Source organism: Salmo salar, chromosome ssa15, assembly GCF_905237065.1.
Source record: "Salmo salar chromosome ssa15, Ssal_v3.1, whole genome shotgun sequence".
NCBI lineage: Eukaryota > Metazoa > Chordata > Actinopteri > Salmoniformes > Salmonidae > Salmo > Salmo salar.
The window spans coordinates 107,854,527-107,876,641 of NC_059456.1; the positions used below are offsets into that span (position 1 = coordinate 107,854,527).

General features: G+C 44.5%; 1 protein-coding gene across 1 annotated transcript in view; it reads right to left on the reverse strand.

Annotated features, from left to right (window-relative positions):
• LOC106572971 (ubiquitin-like modifier-activating enzyme 1) overlaps positions 1-22,115 on the reverse strand; it is a 76,330-nt gene that overhangs the window by 31,990 nt on the left and 22,225 nt on the right. Inside the window, 9 exon segments of the mRNA XM_045696562.1 lie at positions 1,206-1,273; positions 1,276-1,330; positions 1,332-1,364; positions 1,366-1,403; positions 6,379-6,560; positions 9,781-9,998; positions 11,530-11,640; positions 19,362-19,484; positions 19,486-19,539. Coding sequence (XP_045552518.1) covers positions 1,206-1,273; positions 1,276-1,330; positions 1,332-1,364; positions 1,366-1,403; positions 6,379-6,560; positions 9,781-9,998; positions 11,530-11,640; positions 19,362-19,484; positions 19,486-19,539 — 882 coding nt within the window.

The window sequence follows — 22,115 nt, forward strand, 5'->3', positions numbered from 1 at the left end:
CCTCCAGGGATATTTCCAGTGCTCTAATCAGTTCCCATACCATCATCATTGTTGAAATCCTCCAGGGATATTTCCAGTGCTCTAATCAGTTCCCATACCATCATCATTGTTGAAATCCTCCAGGGATATTTCCAGTGCTCTGATCAGTTCCCATACCATCATCATTGTTGAAATCCTCCGGGGATATTTCCAGTGCTCTGATCAGTTCCCATACCATCATCATTGTTGAAATCCTCCAGGGATATTTCCAGTGCTCTAATCAGTTCCCATACCATCATCATTGTTGAAATCCTCCAGGGATATTTCCAGTGCTGTATCTCTCGCTCTTCCCTCGAGCGATAATACCACCGCAAGTGCTTGCTTTTTCACCTCCAGATCAGTAACCCGCGTCCAGATCAGTAACCGCGTCCATCAGTAACCCGCGTCCAGATCAGTAACCCGCGTCCAGATCAGTAACCCGCGTCCAGATCAGTAACCCGCGTCCAGATCAGTAACCCGCGTCCAGATCAGTAACCCGCGTCCAGATCAGTAACCCGCGTCCAGATCAGTAACCCGCGTCCAGATTCCAAGTTCATTTTTCCAACTTTCGTACGACCTCTTCTCGTCGAAGCGAGGTGGCACATTGTAGTTATTAGCCATCCTCTGCTACCAATGTTAACTCGAAATGACACAACGACAAGGTTCCAGTTTAACAAAGTTTACTATACTGTATGAACACACTACAACGTAGCCATTACACTCACGGCTAGGTGCATCCACAAACTAATTTCCTGCGCAGGCGCACTCTTGACTGAGTGACAGCCCCGTAATAACAGAAATATAGGGATAGTTAAAACATGAACTTAACAATCAGTCCCCCAGGTTAGAGAGAGAGAGAGAGAACATGAGTCCCCCAGGTTAGAGAGAGAGAGAGAGAGAGAGGTTAGAGAGAGAGAGAGAGGATATCAGTCCCCCAGGTTAGAGCGAGAGAGAGGGAGAGAGAGAGGACATCAGTCCTCCAGGTTAGAGAGAGAGAGAGAGAGAGAGAGAGAGAGAGACATCAGTCCCCCAGGTTAGAGAAGGATGGAGCATGGCCGGTTTGAATCCCAGGTCTGATGAGAAAATATGCCTGCTATGCTCGAGCCACTCAAACTGCTATGGGACAATGGACAAGTACTCATCTCCTGTATTGACCTGCAGTGTGAGTGTGTGTGTTTGTGTGTTACCTGCAGTGTGTGTTCGATGGCGTTGGGGAAGTTCTTCAGTGTGCAGATGGGGATGGACTTCTCCGGGGATCCTGGGAGGAGCTGTATGACTCTGTCAGGAAGGGGATGACCACCTGAACGTTTCCCCTTGGTGCCCAGAGTACCGGACTCTAACAGGGGGCTTCCTGTAGTAGACACACCGCCGGTCCATATACATACCTACAGGAGGAGAGACAAGGAATATGACAAAGACTACAAAAGAAAGTATGGCCCTGTACAATTCAGTCAACTCAAAAATGGCCCTGTACAAAATCAGTCAACTCAAAAATGGCCCTGTACAAAATCAGTCAACTCAAAAATGGCCCTGTACAAAATCAGTCAACTCAAAAATGGCCCTGTACAAAATCAGTCAACTCAAAATGGCCCTGTACAAAATCAGTCAACTCAAAATGGCCCTGTACAAAATCAGTCAACTCAAAATGGCCCTGTACAAAATCAGTCAACTCAAAATGGCCCTGTACAAAATCAGTCAACTCAAAAATGGCCCTGTACAAAATCAGTCAACTCAAAAATGGCCCTGAACAAAATCAGTCAACTCAAAAATGGCCCTGTACAAAATCAGTCAACTCAAAAATGGCCCTGTACAAAACCAGTCAACTCAAAAATGGCCCTGTAGAAAATCAGTCAACTCAAAAATGAGCAATTTCGGCACATAATCTCCATAACCCAAAAGGAAATCTGCCATGAGTGTCCTATTCATGATAAACATAGATGTTTTTCTCTAAATAAGTTCTGTTGTACAATCGAAGCAGAAAGAAAAATCCTTTAAAACACAGCTGTAATTGAATTAATTCAGGGCTTGTGAACCTCAGACAAATGTGACAAACTTCCACAACCATAAAACCCACGGATCATTTAATTATTTTATCAAAATAGTTTAACCTGCTTTATTTGCAACAATCACTGAACTGGCTTTTAATTCTGTTTATAAAAATGCCCCTTTTTTTTAAATATAAATGTACCCAGAACCTAATGCATAATGTACATTCACTAATAATGATAACATCCTGGTCATATTAAACAGGTCTGTCTATAAACATTGTACCAATGTACCCAGAACCTAATGCATAATGTACATTCACTGATAATGCTAACTTACTGTAGCAGGCATTAGGCTATAGAACATTAACACAGGTCTCATCAATAGACTATAGAACATTAACACAGGTCTCATCAATAGACTATAGAACATTAACACAGGTCTCATCAATAGACTATAGAACATTAACACAGGTCTCATCATTAGACTATAGAACATTAACACAGGTCTCATCAATAGACTATAGAACATCAACACAGGTCTCATCAATAGACTATAGAACATTAACACAGGTCTCATCAATAGACTATAGAACATTAACACAGGTCTCATCAATAGACTATAGAACATTAACACAGGTCTCATCATTAGACTATAGAACATCAACACAGGTCTCATCATTAGACTATAGAACATTAACACAGGTCTCATCAATAGACTATAGAACATTAACACAGGTCTCATCAATAGACTATAGAACATTAACACAGGTCTCATCAATAGACTATAGAACATTAACACAGGTCTCATCAATAGACTATAGAACATTAACACAGGTCTCATCAATAGACTATAGAACATTAACACAGGTCTCATCAATAGACTATAGAACATTAACACAGGTCTCATCAATAGACTATAGAACATTAACACAGGTCTCATCAATAGACTATAGAACATTAACACAGGTCTCATCAATAGACTATAGAACATTAACACAGGTCTCATCAATAGACTATAGAACATTAACACAGGTCTCATCAATAGACTATAGAACATTAACACAGGTCTCATCAATAGACTATAGAACATTAACACAGGTCTCATCAATAGACTATAGAACATTAACACAGGTCTCATCAATAGACTATAGAACATTAACACAGGTCTCATCAATAGACTATAGAACATTAACACAGGTCTCATCAATAGACTATAGAACATTAACACAGGTCTCATCAATAGACTATAGAACATTAACACAGGTCTCATCAATAGACTATAGAACATTAACACAGGTCTCATCAATAGACTATAGAACATTAACACAGGTCTCATCATTTTGGAACAACGTTTGGGTCTTCACATATCAACATCGAATAACACTATTTGAGTGTCAAATAAACTTGTTGACCAATCAGGACCTGAATATGACTGCACGTCACATAATAATTTAACGTGTTCATACATTTTTTTTTAACGTATTATTACATATTGATTACACTACTCATATTTCATATGTCACAACGATTCATCGATACGTCTGCTATGATGCTGGTAACATTGTCTCACACACCTACAGTGCTGGTCATTAACAAAAAGCTAGCTAGCTCATGGATACAAACAATGTTCTTCCCCAAAAACACAGCAAAACGACATCTGTTTCAGTAGCTATAGTAGCTAGCTAGCTCATGGATACAAACAATGTTCTTCCCCAAAAACACAGCAGAACGACATCTGTTTCAGTAGCTATAGTAGCTAGCTATCTAGCTAGGTGTCATCATCTAAAATAAGACGGTTCTTATTTGATTAATGGAGGACCCATCTATGTGAAGCTAGCCACAATAAGGATTAGCCACAATAGTGGACTTTGTGGTTAGCCTTCAAAATAAAAGTATGTCATTGACAGTGATGCAAATGAATACAAATACAAATTATGCCATAATTAAATAGATCATGCTAAACGAGGTTGGAATGCTGTTATATAAAATCAACAAAAGACAAAAATGTGTTAATTTGACAAAAATCGGTTGAAATCACACGATGTATTATGCTTTAGAATTGCATTGGGGGCCATACCCATTTCACTGTATAGCCTTACCTATGGATTGTGGATCAATGACATGGGATATCAGTCTACTCAGTGACACCCAGAGAACATTAGCATCATAGCTCTTATTGTGGGAATCTGAAACAACTGTGAATTGAGCCACATTTATTGTCAACCTATGTGTATTGAACACTATTCCAGAGGAAAAACAACACTGAGTGGATGTTTTGGAGTATGAAAACTGAGGACGTTGGGAAAACATGTCTTGGGTAGACTGTTACCCCATTTCATTGCAACCTTGTTTAACACTATCTAGTCTAAACATGGCATAATTCCACCAATTGTAACCTTCTGCGTCACTTTCAAAGGAGGTACTTTTATTTTGAAGGCAAACCGCAAACGCTACTATTGTGCTTAATCCTTATTGTGGCTAGCTTCACAACACATAACCCGGTGCGGTCGAGCCTCACTTCATTTACATTTTAGTCATTTAGCAGACGCTCTTATCCAGAGCTACTTAAGGTAGTGAAGGCATACATTTCATACGTTTTCATACATTTTTTTTGTTCCCGTACTGGTCCCCCGTGGGAATCGAACCCACAAAGCCCAGAAATATCCATCTCCCGCTGTTTAATCATGTAAAGCCCAGAAATATCCATCTCACCCCGTTTAATCATGTAAAGCCCAGAAATATCCATCTCACCCCGTTTAATCATGTAAAGCCCAGAAATATCCATCTCACCCCGTTTAATCATGTAAAGCCCAGAAATATCCATCTCACCCCGTTTAATCATGTAAAGCCCAGAAATATCTATCAACCTGTTTAATCATGTAAAGCCCAGAAATATCCATCTCACCCCCTGTTTAATCATGTAAAGCCCAGAAATATCCATCTCACCCCGTTTAATCATGTAAAGCCCAGAAATATCCATCTCACCCCGTTTAATCATGTAAAGCCCAGAAATATCTATCACCCCGTTTAATCATGTAAAGCCCAGAAATATCCATCTCACCCCGTTTAATCGTGTAAAGCCCAGAAATATCCATCTCACCCCGTTTAATCGTGTAAAGCCCAGAAATATCTATCTCACCCTGTTTAATCGTGTAAAGCCCAGAAATATCTATCTCACCCTGTTTAATCGTGTAAAGCCCAGAAATATCTATCTCACCCTGTTTAATCGTGTAAAGCCCAGAAATATCTATCTCACCCTGTTTAATCGTGTAAAGCCCAGAAATATCTATCTCACCCTGTTTAATCGTGTAAAGCCCAGAAATATCTATCTCACCCTGTTTAATCGTGTAAAGCCCAGAAATATCTATCTCACCCTGTTTAATCGTAAAGCCCAGAAATATCTATCTCACCCTGTTTAATCGTGTAAAGCCCAGAAATATCTATCTCACCCTGTTTAATCGTGTAAAGCCCAGAAATATCTATCTCACCCTGTTTAATCGTAAAGCCCAGAAATATCTATCTCACCCTGTTTAATCGTGTAAAGCCCAGAAATATCTATCTCACCCTGTTTAATCGTGTAAAGCCCAGAAATATCTATCTCACCCTGTTTAATCGTGTAAAGCCCAGAAATATCTATCTCACCCTGTTTAATCGTGTAAAGCCCAGAAATATCTATCTCACCCTGTTTAATCGTGTAAAGCCCAGAAATATCTATCTCACCCTGTTTAATCGTGTAAAGCCCAGAAATATCTATCTCACCCTGTTTAATCGTGTAAAGCCCAGAAATATCTATCTCCCCCTGTTTAATCGTGTAAAGCCCAGAAATATCTATCTCACCCTGTTTAATCGTGTAAAGCCCAGAAATATCTATCTCACCCTGTTTAATCGTGTAAAGCCCAGAAATATCTATCACCCTGTTTAATCGTGTAAAGCCCAGAAATATCTATCACCCTGTTTAATCGTGTAAAGCCCAGAAATATCTATCACCCTGTTTAATCGTGTAAAGCCCAGAAATATCTATCACCCTGTTTAATCGTGTAAAGCCCAGAAATATCTATCCACCCTGTTTAATCGTGTAAAGCCCAGAAATATCTATCACCCTGTTTAATCGTGTAAAGCCCAGAAATATCTATCACCCTGTTTAATCGTGTAAAGCCCAGAAATATCTATCACCCTGTTTAATCGTGTAAAGCCCAGAAATATCTATCACCCTGTTTAATCGTGTAAAGCCCAGAAATATCACCCTGTTTAATCGTGTAAAGCCCAGAAATATCACCCTGTTTAATCGTGTAGAAACAGGCCAGTCTGTTCTACCTCCGTACGTTACACACAGCAACAAATGGGAGCAGGAAGTCTTTAGAGCGTGTCTTACGTGCGTCGACGTTGTCCAGAGCGTTGGCGACTCCGTGGAGGCTCTCGAAGAAGTCGTCATCGTAGACTCGCTCTGTGTCGGGCCCGACGCGGTTCTGGTGTCCCGTGATCCGAATAGACGGGTTCATCTGCTTCACCGCCGCGGCCGCTGTCTCGCTCTTCATCTTGGTCACATCCCACGGCCTGAACCAAAACACAGCTATTTAAAACACGCAACACTTTCCAAAATATGTGCCAATAAAAGATGAATAATTAAATGGTATTGTTCTCCCTGTATAGGGCACTATGAAATGACCCCAGATCAGTAGTAGGGCACTATGAAATGACCCCAGATCAGTAGTAGGGCACTATGAAATGACCCCAGATCAGTAGTAGGGCACTATGAAATGACCCCAGATCAGTAGTAGGGCACTATGAAATGACCCCAGATCAGTAGAAGGGCACTATGAAATGACCCCAGATCAGTAGTAGGGCACTATGAAATGACCCCAGATCAGTAGAAGGGCACTATGAAATGACCCCAGATCAGTAGTAGGGCACTATGAAATGACCCCAGATCAGTAGAAGGGCACTATGAAATGACCCCAGATCAGTAGTAGGGCACTATGAAATGACCCCAGATCAGTAGAAGGGCACTATGAAATGACCCCCAGATCAGTAGTAGGGCACTATGAAATGACCCCAGATCAGTAGTAGGGCACTATGAAATGACCCCAGATCAGTAGTAGGGCACTATGAAATGACCCCAGATCAGTAGAAGGGCACTATGAAATGACCCCAGATCAGTAGTAGGGCACTATGAAATGACCCCAGATCAGTAGAAGGGCACTATGAAATGACCCCAGATCAGTAGTAGGGCACTATGAAATGACCCCAGATCAGTAGAAGGGCACTATGAAATGACCCCAGATCAGTAGTAGGGCACTATCGAAATGACCCCAGATCAGTAGAAGGGCACTATGAAATGACCCCAGATCAGTAGAAGGGCACTATGAAATGACCCCAGATCAGTAGTAGGGCACTATGAAATGACCCCAGATCAGTAGTAGGGCACTATGAAATGACCCCAGATCAGTAGTAGGGCACTATGAAATGACCCCAGATCAGTAGTAGGGCACTATGAAATGACCCCAGATCAGTAGTAGGGCACTATGAAATGACCCCAGATCAGTAGTAGGGCACTATGAAATGACCCCAGATCAGTAGTAGGGCACTATGAAATGACCCCAGATCAGTAGTAGGGCACTATGAAATGACCCCAGATCAGTAGTAGGGCACTATGAAATGACCCCAGATCAGTAGTAGGGCACTATGAAATGACCCCAGATCAGTAGTAGGGCACTATGAAATGACCCCAGATCAGTAGTAGGGCACTATGAAATGACCCCAGATCAGTAGTAGGGCACTATGAAATGACCCCAGATCAGTAGTAGGGCACTATGAAATGACCCCAGATCAGTAGTAGGGCACTATGAAATGACCCCAGATCAGTAGTAGGGCACTATGAAATGACCCCAGATCAGTAGTAGGGCACTATGAAATGACCCCAGATCAGTAGTAGGGCACTATGAAATGACCCCAGATCAGTAGTAGGGCACTATGAAATGACCCCAGATCAGTAGTAGGGCACTATGAAATGACCCCAGATCAGTAGTAGGGCACTAGAAATGACCCCAGATCAGTAGTAGGGCACTATGAAATGACCCCAGATCAGTAGTAGGGCACTATGAAATGACCCCAGATCAGAAGGGGTACAGAAACAACTAAATGACCCCAGATCAGTAGTAGGGCACTATGAAATGACCTTCAGATCATGAAGGGCACTATGAAAATGACCCCAGATCAGTAGAAGGGCAACAAGAAATGACCCCAGATCAGTAGAAGGGCACTATGAAATGACCCCAGACCTGTAGTAGGGCACTATGAAATGACCCCAGACTACAGTAGTAGGGGCACTATGAAATGACCCCAGATCAGTAGAAGGCACTATGAAATGACCCCAGATCAGTAGAAGGGCACTGCGAAATGACCCCAGATCAGTAGAAGGGCACTATGAAATGACCCCAGATCAGTAGAAGGGCACTATGAAATGACCCCAGATCAGTAGTAGGGCACTATGAAATGACCCCAGATCAGTAGTAGGGGCACTATGAAAATGACCCCAGATCAGTAGTATACTCAAGTGAAATGACCCCAGATCAGTAGTAGGGCACTATGAAATGACCCCAGATCAGTAGTAGGGCACTGGTGAAATGACCCCCAGATCAGTAGAAGGGCAATTATGAAATGACCCTCAGATCAGTAGAAGGGCACTCATGAAATGACCCCAGATCAGTAGTAGGGCACTATGAAATGACCCCAGATCAGTAGTAGGGCACTCATGAAATGACCTCAGATCAGTAGTAGGGCACTATGAAATGACCCCAGATCAGTAGTAGGGCACTATGAAATGACCCCAGATCAGTAGAAGGGCACTATGAAATGACCCCCTAGATCAGTAGTAGGGCACTATGAAATGGAATCTTCAGATCAGTAGTAGGGCACTATGAAATGACCCTAGATCAGTAGTAGGGCACTATGAAATGACCCCAGATCAGTAGTAGGGCACTATGAAATGACCCCAGATCAGTAGAAGGGCACTATGAAATGACCCCAGATCAGTAGAAGGGCACTATGAACACCCCAGATCAGTAGAAGGGCACTATGAAAATGACCCCAGATCAGTAGAAGGGCACTATGAAATGACCCCAGATCAGTAGTAGGGCACTTACTATGAAATGACCCCAGACTCAGTAGTAGGGCACTATGAAATGACCCCAGATCAGTAGTAGGGCACTATGAAATGACCCCAGATCAGTGTAGGGCACTATGAAATGACCCCAGATCAGTAGTAGGGGCAATTAAGTGAAATGACCCCAGATCAGTAGAAGGGCACTATGAAATGACCCCAGATCAGTAGAAGGGCACTAAGTGAAATGACCCCAGATCAGTAGAAGGGCACTGTGAAATGACCCCAGATCAGTAGAAGGGCACTATGAAATGAATCCCAGATCAGTAGTAGGGCACTATGAAATGACCCCAGATCAGTAGTAGGGCACTATGAAATGACCCAAGATCAGTAGAAGGGCACTATGAAAATGACCCCAGATCAGTAGTAGGGCACTATGAAATGACCCCAGATCAGTAGTAGGGCACTATGAAATGACCCCAGATCAGTAGTAGGGCACTATGAAATGACCCCAGATCAGTAGAAGGGCACTATAAATTAAACAGGGTGTCATTAGGAATGCATCCAATGTCTAAAACAGTCAAAACACTGACTAAAGGCCTTAGATAAAAAGAGATGGGGTTTTCACACATTATTTAAAACCTCCTCATTAGTCTCGTCCTCCTCCTCTCTCACCTGAAGAGGAACTGTCTGTTGAGGTTGGATTTCTCTATGGTGTCCATGTCTGTCACAATGACCTCACCCTCCCCGCTGGCCAATCCAATCATGGCAAAGTTCTTCAGCAGCTCACAGCCAATAGCGCCAGCCCCAACCAGGAAGTAGCGCTGTTTAGCCAACTCCTCTTGCAACTGGGAGCCAAAGACAGCGATCTGGCCGTCATAACGACTGTTCCTCTAGAGGGAGGAGGAGGGGGGGAGGAGGGGGTTTAGAGAAACAGGTGTTTAAACTTCTATAACATGTGTTCTGTATCTGCAGGGTCTGGATGTGTGACTGTGTGTGTGTGTGTGTGTGTGTGTGTGTGTGACTGTGTGTGTGTGTGCGCGCGTTGTGAGATTTTTTTTATTGATATGATTTATTTAAGTGTCTGACACCTACCAAAACAGAACAAAATATTTAACAACTTTACGCATATGATAATCGCGACCCAACCGGCTACCGCCTAGCCCCGCGAAACCGCTACGCCTCTACCGCCCAAGCTCCGCTACGCGACCCAACCGGCTACCGCCTGCGACCCAACGGCTACCGCCTACCCCCACCAACCGGCTACCGCCTCCGACACCGCACCGGCCCACACCGTAGCCCCGCGACCCAACCGGCTACTGCCCCGCGACCCACGGTATAGCCTGCTGCCCCCGCGACCCAACGGGCTACCATCTAGTGTGTGCGCCGCCGTAGGTGTGCGTGGGGTAGGTGTGCGTGCGGTAGGTGTGCGTGGGGTAGGTGTGTGTGGGGTAGGTGTGTGTGCAGTAGGTGTGTGCGCAGTAGGTGTGTGTGCAGTAGGTGTGTGTGCGGTAGGTGTGTGCGCGGTAGGTGTGTGCGCGGTAGGTGTGTGCGCGGTAGGTGTGTGCGCGGTAGGTGTGTGCGCGGTAGGTGTGTGCGGGGTAGGTGTGTGCGGGGTAGGTGTGTGTGCGGTAGGTGTGTGTGCGGTAGGTGTGTGTGCGGTAGGTGTGTGTGCGGTAGGTGTGTGCGCTGTAGGTGTGTGTGTCGGTAGGTGTGTGTGCGGTAGGTGTGTGTGCGGTAGGTGTGTGTGCGGTAGGTGTGTGTGCGGTAGGTGTGTGTGCGGTAGGTGTGTGTGCGGTAGGTGTGTGTGCGGTAGGTGTGTGTGCGGTAGGTGTGTGTGCGGTAGGTGTGTGTGCGGTAGGTGTGTGTGGGGTAGGTGTGTGTGCAGTAGGTGTGTGTGCAGTAGGTGTGTGTGCAGTAGGTGTGTGTGCAGTAGGTGTGTGTGCAGTAGGTGTGTGTGCAGTAGGTGTGTGTGGAGTAGGTGTGTGCGCAGTAGGTGTGTGTGCAGTAGGTGTGTGTGCAGTAGGTGTGTGTGCAGTAGGTGTGTGTGCAGTAGGTGTGTGTGCAGTAGGTGTGTGCGCAGTAGGTGTGTGTGCAGTAGGTGTGTGTGCAGTAGGTGTGTGTGCAGTAGGTGTGTGTGCAGTAGGTGTGTGTGCAGTAGGTGTGTGTGCAGTAGGTGTGTGTGCAGTAGGTGTGTGTGGCAGTAGGTGTGTGTGCAGTAGGTGTGTGTGCAGTAGGTGTGTGTGCAGTAGGTGTGTGTGCAGTAGGTGTGTGTGCAGTAGGTGTGTGTGCAGTAGGTGTGTGTGTGCAGTAGGTGTGTGTGCAGTAGGTGTGTGCGCAGTAGGTGTGTGTGCGGTAGGTGTGTGTGCAGTAGGTGTGTGTGTGGCAGTAGGTGTGTGTGCAGTAGGTGTGTGTTATACTCACAGGGGCACAGTCCTCCTCAGTGAGCATGGCTCCACCCTCTTCCTCAGACAGACACTCCAGAGCATCAAAATACAGCCACTGAATTATGGGCATGAACTTCCCTGTACACGCCTAGGACACACACACACACACACACACACACACACACACACACACACACACACACACACACACACACACACCGTTATAATACAGTACAGCCACTGAATTATGGGAATGAACTTCCCTGTAGGGGAGTTGTAGTTTTCATTAACCTGTTAGGGCTAGGGGGCAGCATTGACACGGTTGGATAAAAACATACCCGTCGATTTAATCTGGTTACCACTCCTACCCAGTAACTAGAATATGCATATACTTATTACATATGGATAGAAAAACACCCTAAATTTTCTAAAACTGTTTGAATGGTGTCCGTGAGTACAACAGAAACCCAAATGGCAGGTCAAAACCTGGAGAGATTCCTTTACAGGAAGTGGCCTGTCTGACCATTTCTGGAACTTCTTTGCCATCTCTATCATTTACTAAGGATCTCTGCTCTAACGGACACTTCCCACGCCGTCCATAGGCCTCGTAGCCTGGGAAAAAGAGAATGTCGCCATTCCAGCCCCAGGCTGAAACAATTATCGCTTTCTTCTCAAGTGGCCCATCAAGAGACACTAGCTTATGCGCGTGACCTCGACCGCCCCGCTTGGGATTTTTTTCCCTCTGTTTGCCGAAAAAGGAGATTCCCTGTCGGAATTTTACCGCTTTCACGAAAATGACGTAAAAATTGATTTTAAACAGCGTTGACATGCTTCTATCGACGGCAATTGAATATTTGGAATTTTATTGTCAGGAATTGCGCGCACACTTTTTTACTATTTCGAATAGTGTCTGGAACGCACGCAACAAAACGCCGCTTATTCGGATATAACGATGGATTATTTTGGACCAAAACCAACATTTGTTATTGAAGTAGACGTCCTGGGTGTGCATTCTGACGAAGACAACAAAAGGTAATGACATTTTTATAATAGTAAATATGATTATGGTGAGTGCTAAACTTGCCGGATGTTTCAATAGGCGAGCTCCGTGATGCCTGGGCTATAACTTAGAATATTGCAAAATGTGCTTTCACCAAAAGCTATTTTAAAATCGGACATATCGAAGTGCATAGAGGAGGTCTGTATCTATAGCCTAAAATAATTGTTATGCTTTTTGTGAACGCTTATCGTGAGTAATTTAGTAAAATGTTAGCGACTCCCCGTAAGTTTGCGGGGGTATGCTAGTTCTGAACGCCACATGCTAATGTAAAAAGCTGGTTTTTGATATAAATATGAACTTGATTGAACAAAACATGCATGTATTGTATAACATAATGTCCTAGGGTTGTCATCTGATGAAGATCATCAAAGGTGAGTGCCGCATTTAGCTGTCTTCTGGGTTTTGGGTGACATTATATGCTGGCTTGAAAAATGGGTGTCTGATTATTTCTGGCTTGGTACCTGGTTGACATAATCTAATGTTTTGCTTTCACAAAGCCTTTTGGAAATCGACAGGTTAGATTAACGAGAGTCTTATCTTTAAATGGCTGTAAAATAGTCATATGTTTGAGAAATTGAAGTAATAGGATTTTGGAAGATTTTGAAAATCGCGCCACAGGCTGGCAGTGGATGTTACGTAGGTGGGGACGACTCGGTCCCGCCGGTCCCATAGAGGTTAAGTAAATATTCAGCGCAGAAACATGGTCCAGCTCAGAGACTGATCAGAATCTGTCCGAAATAAGATCATTGAGTTTCTTTGGGCTTGTTTTGGATCTCAGCCTGTCGCCTACCACCCTGTCTTTGGGACAACGACTTCCATTGTTAGAGACATGAGCATCTCCTCATTATATACAGACCTCTGGATGATACACGTTTACACCTGCTACATTAGGATAGAGATACACACAGACCACATGAGAGGAATACCTCTGGATGATACACGTTTACACCTGCTACATTAGGATAGAGATACACACAGACCACATGAGGAATATCTCTGGATGATACACGTTTACACCTGCTACGTTAGGATAGAGATACACACAGACCACATGAGGAATATCTCTGGATGGATACACACCTGCTACATTAGGATAGAGATACACACAGACCACATGAGAGAGGAATATACACAACATCGAGAGAGAGAGAGACAGTTTGTCTACTTTGAAGAAGTAGTAAAATGGTTTAGTCAGACAGCTCTGCAGCATACTAAGGCAGGCTAGCTATGTACACAACAACGAGAGGGAGAGGGAGTTTGTGAAAGTATGCCGTATCTAATTTGAAGAACAGCTCTGCAGCATACTAAGGCAGGCTAGCTATGTACACAACAACTATCTAATTTGAAGAACAGCTCTGCAGCATACTAAGGCAGGCTAGCTATGTACACAACAACGTATCTAATTTGAAGAACAGCTCTGCAGCATACTAAGGCAGGCTAGCTATGTACACAACAACGTATCTAATTTGAAGAACAGCTCTGCAGCATACTAAGGCAGGCTAGCTAAATGGGATGACTACAAACAGAGAGTACGAGGAGAACAGAGATAACGTGAGCTGGTTATCTGGCTGCTACTGTCTGAGCACAGATGAGATGACTTTAAGGAAGGAAACATAAAGTCAAAGAAAAACGAAGTAATAGAAAATTGAAATATATTATTTTAGTAATTTACTGTTGTTCTATTGATGTCTTCCCAATGTAGACCTGGAATATTTTAAATGGTTTTGACAATTGAACGCTGACCATTTTGAGATTTGGAATTCCCCATTAAGAAGCTCTACAGTCATAGTAGTGTCATTATTTCATAATATGTTAAAAAATAAAGAATTTGAAACCAAAAACGGGGATTATTTTTTTTGTAATAAATCGAGCCGACCTGAAAAACCACCAAAATGATTCAGAACGTGAACACACCGCTGTAACAGCGACTGCATCAACTTCCTGTACATGCCGAGAGAGGAGACAGTCAGGGTCCTGAGGCTTAGGTGGGAGGGTTGTTTAACTTACACAAGATCAGTACAACAGTTAGCCTGAGCCAGAACGGTCCATAAGGGTCCATAAGGGCCAATAAAATCAAATGTTACTTGTCACATGCGCCGAATACAAAAAAGGTTAAGACATTAAGTGAAATGCTTATTTATTTATTTTTTATTTAACTAGGGCAAGTTAGTTAAGAACAAATTCTTATTTACAATGACGGCCTACCCTAGACAAACCCGGACACTGGGCCAATTGTGCGTCGCCCTATGGGACTCCCAACCACGGCCGGGTGTGACACGGCCTGGACTTGAACCAGGGACTGTGGTGACTCCTCTAGCACGTGTGTATTTGTAAATAACAGCTGGTGGACGATATCTAAGGAAGTCTCGAGGTTTTGCTCGCCTGAGGTAGAGTTTCTCATGATAAGCTGCAGACCACACTATCTACCTAGAGAGTTTTCATCTATATTCTTTGTAGCTGTTTACATACCACCACAGTCAGAGGCTGGCACTAAGACAGCATTGAATGAGCTGTATTCCACCATAAGCAAACAAGAAAAGCTCACCCAGAGGCGACGCTCCTAGTAGCCGGGGACTTTAATGCAGGGAACCTTGAATCTGTTTTACCTCATTTCTATCAGCATGTTAAATGTGTAACCAGAGGGAAAAGAACTCTGGACCACCTTTACTCCACACACAGAGACGCATACAAAACTCTCCCTCGCCCTCCATTTGGCAAATCTGACCACAATTCTATCCTCCTGATTCCTGCTTACAAGCAAAAATTAAAGCAGGAAGCACCAGTGCCTCGGTCTATAAAAAAAGTGGTCAGATGAAGCAGATGCTAAGCTACAGGACTGTTTTGCTAACACAGACGGGAATATGTTCCTGGATTCTTCCAACGGCATTGAGGAGGACACCACATCAGTCATTTGCTTCATCAATAAGTACAATGATGACATCATCCCCACAGTGACCGTACGTACATACCGCAACCAGAAGCCATACAGGCAACATCCGCACTGACCTAAAGGCTAAAAAGCTGCCGCTTTCAAGAAGCGGGATTCTAACCCGGACGCTTATAAGAAATCCCGCTACGCCCTCCGAACCATCAAACAGGCAAAGCGTCAATACGGGACAAAGATCGAGGCATACTACTCCGGTTCCTGTGATGTGGCAGGGCTTGCAAACCATTACAGACTACAAAGGGCTGCCCAGTGACACGAGCCTACCAGACGAGCTAAACTACTTCTATGCTCGCTTCGAGGCAAGCAACACTGAAGCATGCATGAGAGCAGCAGCTGTTCCGGACGACTGTGTGATCACGCTCTCCGTAGCCGACGTGAGAAAGACCTTTAAGCAGGTCAACATACATAAGGCCGCGGGGCCAGACGGATTACCAGGACGTGTGCTCCGGGCATGTGCTGACCAACTGGCAGGTGTCTTCACTAACATTTTCAACATGTCCCTGATTGAGTCTGTAATACCAACATGTTTTAAGCAGACCACCATAGTGCCTGTGCCCAAGAACACTAAGGTAACCTGCCTAAATGACTACTGACCCGTAGCACACACATCTGTAGCCATGAAATGCTTTGAAAGGCTGGTCATGGCTCATATCAACACCATCATCCCAAAACCCTAGACCCACTCCAATTTGCATACCGCCCAAACAGATCGACAGATGATGCAATCTCAATCTCACTCCACACTGTTCTTTCCCACCTGGACAAAAGGAACACCTATGTGAGAATGCTATTCATTGACTACAGCTCAGCATTCAACACCATAGTGCCCTCAAAGCTCATCACTAAGCTAAGAACCCTGGGACTAAACACCACCCTCTGCAACGGGATCCTGGACTTCCTGTCCCCAGGTGGTGAGGGTAGGTAACAACACATCTGCCATGCTGATCCTCAACACAGGGGCACCTCAGAGGTGCGTGCTCAGTCCCCTCCTGTACTTCCTGTTCACTCATGACTGCACGGCCAGGCACAACTACAACACCATCATTAAGTTTGCTGATCACCAACAACGACGATACAGCCTATAGGGAGGTCAGAGACCTGGCCGTGTGGTGCCAGGACAAGACAAAGGAGATGATTGTGAACAACAGGAAAAGGAGGACCGAGCACGCCCCCATTGTCATCGACCGAGCTGCAGTGGAGCAGGTTGAGATCTTCAAGTTCCTTGGTGTCCACATCACCAACAAACTAACGTGGTCCAAACACACCAAGAAGTGGTGAAGAGGGCACGACAAAACCTATTGTCCCTCAGGAGACTGAAAAGATTTGGCATGGGTCCTCAGATCCTCAAAAGGTTCTACAGCTGCACCATCGAGAGCATCCTGACTGGTTGCATCACTGCCTGGTATGGTAACTGCTCGGCCTCCGACCGCAAGACACTACAGAGGGTAACGCGTACGGCCCAGTACATCACTGGGGCCAAGCTTCCTGCCATCCAGGACCTCTATACCAGGTGGTGTCAGAAGACGGCCCAAAAAATTATCAAAGACTCCAGACACCCTAGTCATAGACTGTTCTCTCTGCTACCACATGGCAAGCGGTACCTGAGTGCCAAGTCTAGGTCCAAAAGGCTTCTTAACAGTTCTACCCCCAAGACATAAGCCTCCTGAACAGCTAATCAAATGGCTACCCAGACTATTCACATTGACACCCCCCCACCCCTCTTTTACACCGCTGCTACTCTCTGTGTCATTATCTATGCATAGTCACTTTAATAACTCTACCTACATGTACATATTACCTCAACTAACCGGTGGCCCCGCATATTGACTCTGTACCGTACCCCCTGTATATAGCCTCCACATTGACTCTGTACCGGTAGCCCCTGTATATAGCCTCCACATTGACTCTGTACCGGTACCCCCCTGTATATAGCCTCCACATTGACTCTGTACCGGTACCCCCCTGTATATAGCCTCCACATTGACTCTGTACCGGTACCCCCTGTATATAGCCTCCACAATGACTCTGTACCGGTACCCCCTGTATATAGCCTCCACAATGACTCTGTACCGGTACCCCTGTATATAGCCTCCACATTGACTCTGTACCGGTACCCCCTGTATATAGCCTCCACATTGACTCTGTACCGGTACCCCCTGTATATAGCCTCCACATTGACTCTGTACCGGTTCCCCCTGTATATAGCCTCCACATTGACTCTGTAGCGGTACCCCCTGTATATAGCCTCCACATTGACTCTGTACCGGTACCCCCCTGTATATAGCCTCCACATTGACTCTGTACCGGTACCCCCTGTATATAGCCTCCACATTGACTCTGTACCGGTACCCCCTGTATAGCCTCCACATTGACTCTGTACCGGTTCCCCGATATAGCCTCCACATTGACTCTGTACCGGTACCCCCTGTATATAGCCTCCACATTGACTCTGTACCGGTACCCCCTGTATATAGCCTCCACATTGACTCTGTACCGGTTCCCCGTATATAGCCTCCACATTGACTCTGTACCGGTACCCCTGTATATAGCCTCCACATTGACTCTGTACCGGTACGCCCCTGTATATAGCCTCCACATTGACTCTGTACCGTAACACCCTGTATATAGCCTCCACATTTGACTCTGTACCGGTACCCCCTGTATATAGCCTCCACATTGACTCTGTACCGGTACCCCCCTGTATATAGTCTCCACATTGACTCTGTACCGGTACCCCCTGTATATAGCCTCCACATTGACTCTGTACCGGTACCCCCCTGTATATAGCCTCCACATTGACTCTGTACCGGTACGCCCTGTATATAGCCTCCACATTGACTCTGTACCGTAACACCCTGTATATAGCCTCCACATTTGACTCTGTACCGGTACCCCCTGTATATAGCCTCCACATTGACTCTGTACCGGTACCCCCTGTATATAGTCTCCACATTGACTCTGTACCGGTACCCCCTGTATATAGCCTCCACATTGACTCTGTACCGGTACCCCCTGTATATAGCATCCACATTGACTCTGTACCGGTTCCCTGTATATAGCCTCCACATTGACTCTGTACCGTAATACCCTGTATATAGCCTCCACATTGACTCTGTACCGGTTCCCCCTGTATATAGCCTCCACATTGACTCTGTACCGTAATACCCTGTATATAGCCTCCACATTGACTCTGTACCGTAATACCCTGTATATAGCCTCCACATTGACTCTGTACCGTAATACCCTGTATATAGCCTCCACATTGACTCTGTACCGTAATACCCTGTATATAGCCTCCACATTGACTCTGTACCGGTACCCCCCTGTATATAGCCTCCACATTGACTCTGTACCGGTACCCCCTGTATATAGCCTCCACATTGACTCTGTACCGGTACCCCCTGTATATAGCCTCCACATTGACTCTGTACCGGTACCCCCTGTATATAGCCTCCACATTGACTCTGTACCTCTAATACCCCTGTATATAGCCTCCACATTGACTCTGTACCGTAATACCCTGTATATAGCCTCCACATTGACTCTGTACCGTAATACCCTGTATATAGCCTCCACATTGTTATTTACTGCTGCTTTTAAATGATGTGATCCTTTTACTTCTTATTCGTATTTGTTGAACTGCACTGTTGGTTATGGGCTGGTAAGTCAGCATTTCACTGTTGTAATCGACGCATGTGACTAATAAAATTTGATTTATTGAGGGAGTACAGACACTATTCTCTCCCCCACAATAACAAAGTGTTGGACAACAAAGAACAAGCACCACATCCCCCCTCACACGTCCGAACATATCAGAGAGCAGAAACAGTTCTGACAAGACCTGAAGGGAGCATCTCCTTACCTTCAGAACTTCCTGTGCGGCCAGTCCACCTATGAAAGCGTTGAGTGGTGCCAGGTCGCCGGCGGAGACAAAGGCTAGTTTCTTAATGAGCTTGTCATCCAGCTCGTCCACCTTGGCTGACCCCGGTCTGGCTGGAGTTCACCTCTTTAGCCAGGGACACCAACTCCTCTCCATCAGCCTGGAACACACAGCAAACCATTACATTAGAAGCACTCACTAACTTTTAAAATGGTAGCTTAAAAAAAGGAAACAGTCAATTTGTACTAGCATTTGATAGTTTGAAAAAATATATATATATATATTTTTTTTAAAGCTAGGCAGGACACTGTGGGTGTTGCTAGATAACTAGAATAAAGAAGTTAAAAACACACACTAGGGAAATAGGAAAATAAGCTTAACATATTTACTCAGTCACAAGATTCTGCATGAGCTTTTCACAAATAACCAGTCCAATGGGAATGAATGGGATAATCAGTGTGTGTCAGGTAGGGTTGAGCGCTATCCAGATTTACCTTCTTTCGTCCTTGGATTTACAGTATTACCCGCTTCGTACACAAGGGGGTGCCAGAAAACGCAGAAAAAGGCCATTGGGTGTCTATTACCAGAAAACTAACAAAATGTGCACAAGTAATAGCAAATGTCCATGGAGGCTGCTAGCTAAATATGCTAACGACCGCAAACAGAAAAAAAAATATATATAAAAATTGCCAAGACAGGAAGTCCAGCACAAAGTTATACATAAATACGTAGGAGCTACCGAATGTCATTTACAAGCGAATGTAATCGAGAGACATTGTGCAAACAGCCATCACGGTGAGGGGCTGCTGTCAACATACAGACTCAAATCTAACAGCCATCACAGTGAGGGGCTGCTGTCAACATACAGACTCAAATCTAACAGCCATCACAGTGAGGGGCTGCTGTCAACATACAGACTCAAATCTAACAGCCATCACAGTGAGGGGCTGCTGTCAACATACAGACTCAAATCTAACAGCCATCACAGTGAGGGGCTGCTGTCAACATACAGACTCAAATCTAACAGCCATCACAGTGAGGGGCTGCTGTCAACATACAGACTCAAATCTAACAGCCATCACAGTGAGGGGCTGCTGTCAACATTCGAATCTCTGGCCACTTTAATAATTAGATGTAATAAATGTATCACTAGCCACTTTAACCTGTTAGGGCTAGGGGGCAGTATTGACACGGCTGGATAAAAACATACCCGATTTAATCTGGTTACCACTCCTACCCAGTAACTAGAATATGCATATACTTATTACATATGGATAGAAAACACCCTAAAGTTTCTAAAACTGTTTGAATGGTGTCTGTGAGTATAACAGAACTCAAATGGCAGGTCAAAACCTGAGAGATTCCTTTACAGGAAGTGGCCTGTCTGACCATTTCTTGAACTTCTTTTCCATCTCTATCTTTTACTAAGGATCTCTGCTCTAACGTGACACTTCCTACGTCGTCCATAGGCGCTCAGAGCCCGGGAAAAACCTGAATGTCGTCATCCCAGCCCCAGGCTGAAACACATTATCGCCTTTCTCAAGTGGCCGATCAAGGGACTCTGGGCTTAGGCGCGTGACCCGACCGCCCCCGTCTTTGTGATTTTTTCCTCTGTTTGCCGAAAAGGAGATTCCCGGTCGGAATATTATCGCTTTTCTACGAGAAAAATGGCATAAAAATTGATTTTAAACAGCGGTTGACATGCTTCGAAGTACGGTAATGGAATATTTAGATTTTTTTTGTCACGAATTGCGCCATGCGCACGACCCTTCTTTACCATTTCGGATAGTGTCTGGAACGCACGAACAAAACGCCGCTATTCGGATATAACGATGGATTATTTTGGACCAAACCAACATTTGTTATTGAAGTAGCAGTCCTGGGAGTGCATTCTGACGAAGACAACAAAAGGTAATCAAACTTTTATAATAGTAAATCTGATTTTGGTGAAGGCTAAACCTGCCGGGTGTCTAAATAGCTAGCCCGTGATGCCTGGGCTATGTACTTAGCACATTTTGCAATATTCTTTCACCAAAAAGCTATTTTAAAATCGGACATATCGAGTGCATAGAGGAGGTCTGTATCTATAATTCTTAAAATAATTGTTATGCTTTTTTGTGAACGTTTATCGTGAGTAATTTAGTAAAATGTTAGCAAATTCCCCGGAAGTTTGCGGGGGGTATGCTAGTTCTGAACGTCACATGCTAATGTAAAAAGCTGGTTTTTGATATAAATATGAACTTGATTGAACAAAACATGCATGTATTGTATAACATAATGTCCTAGGGTTGTCATCTGATGAAGATCATCAAAGGTTAGTGCTGCATTTAGCTGTCTTCTGGGTTTTGGTGACATTATATGCTAGCTTGAAAAATGGGTGTCTGATTATTTCTGGCTTGGTACTCTGCTGACATAATCTAATGTTTTGCTTTCGTTGTAAAGCCTTTTTGAAATCGGACAGTGTGGTTAAATTAACGAGAGTCTTGTCTTTAAATAGCTGTAAAATAGTCATATGTTTGAGAAATTGAAGTAATAGGATTTTTAAGGTTTTGAAAATCGCGCCACAGGCTTCAAGTGGCTGTTACGTAGGTGGGACGAATTCGTCCCGCCTAGCCCAGAGAGGTTAAACAATGCCACTTTATATAATGTTTTCATACCCTACATTACTCATCTCATATGTATATAGTGTACTCTATACCATCTACTGCATCTTGCCTATGCCGTTCAGCCATCACT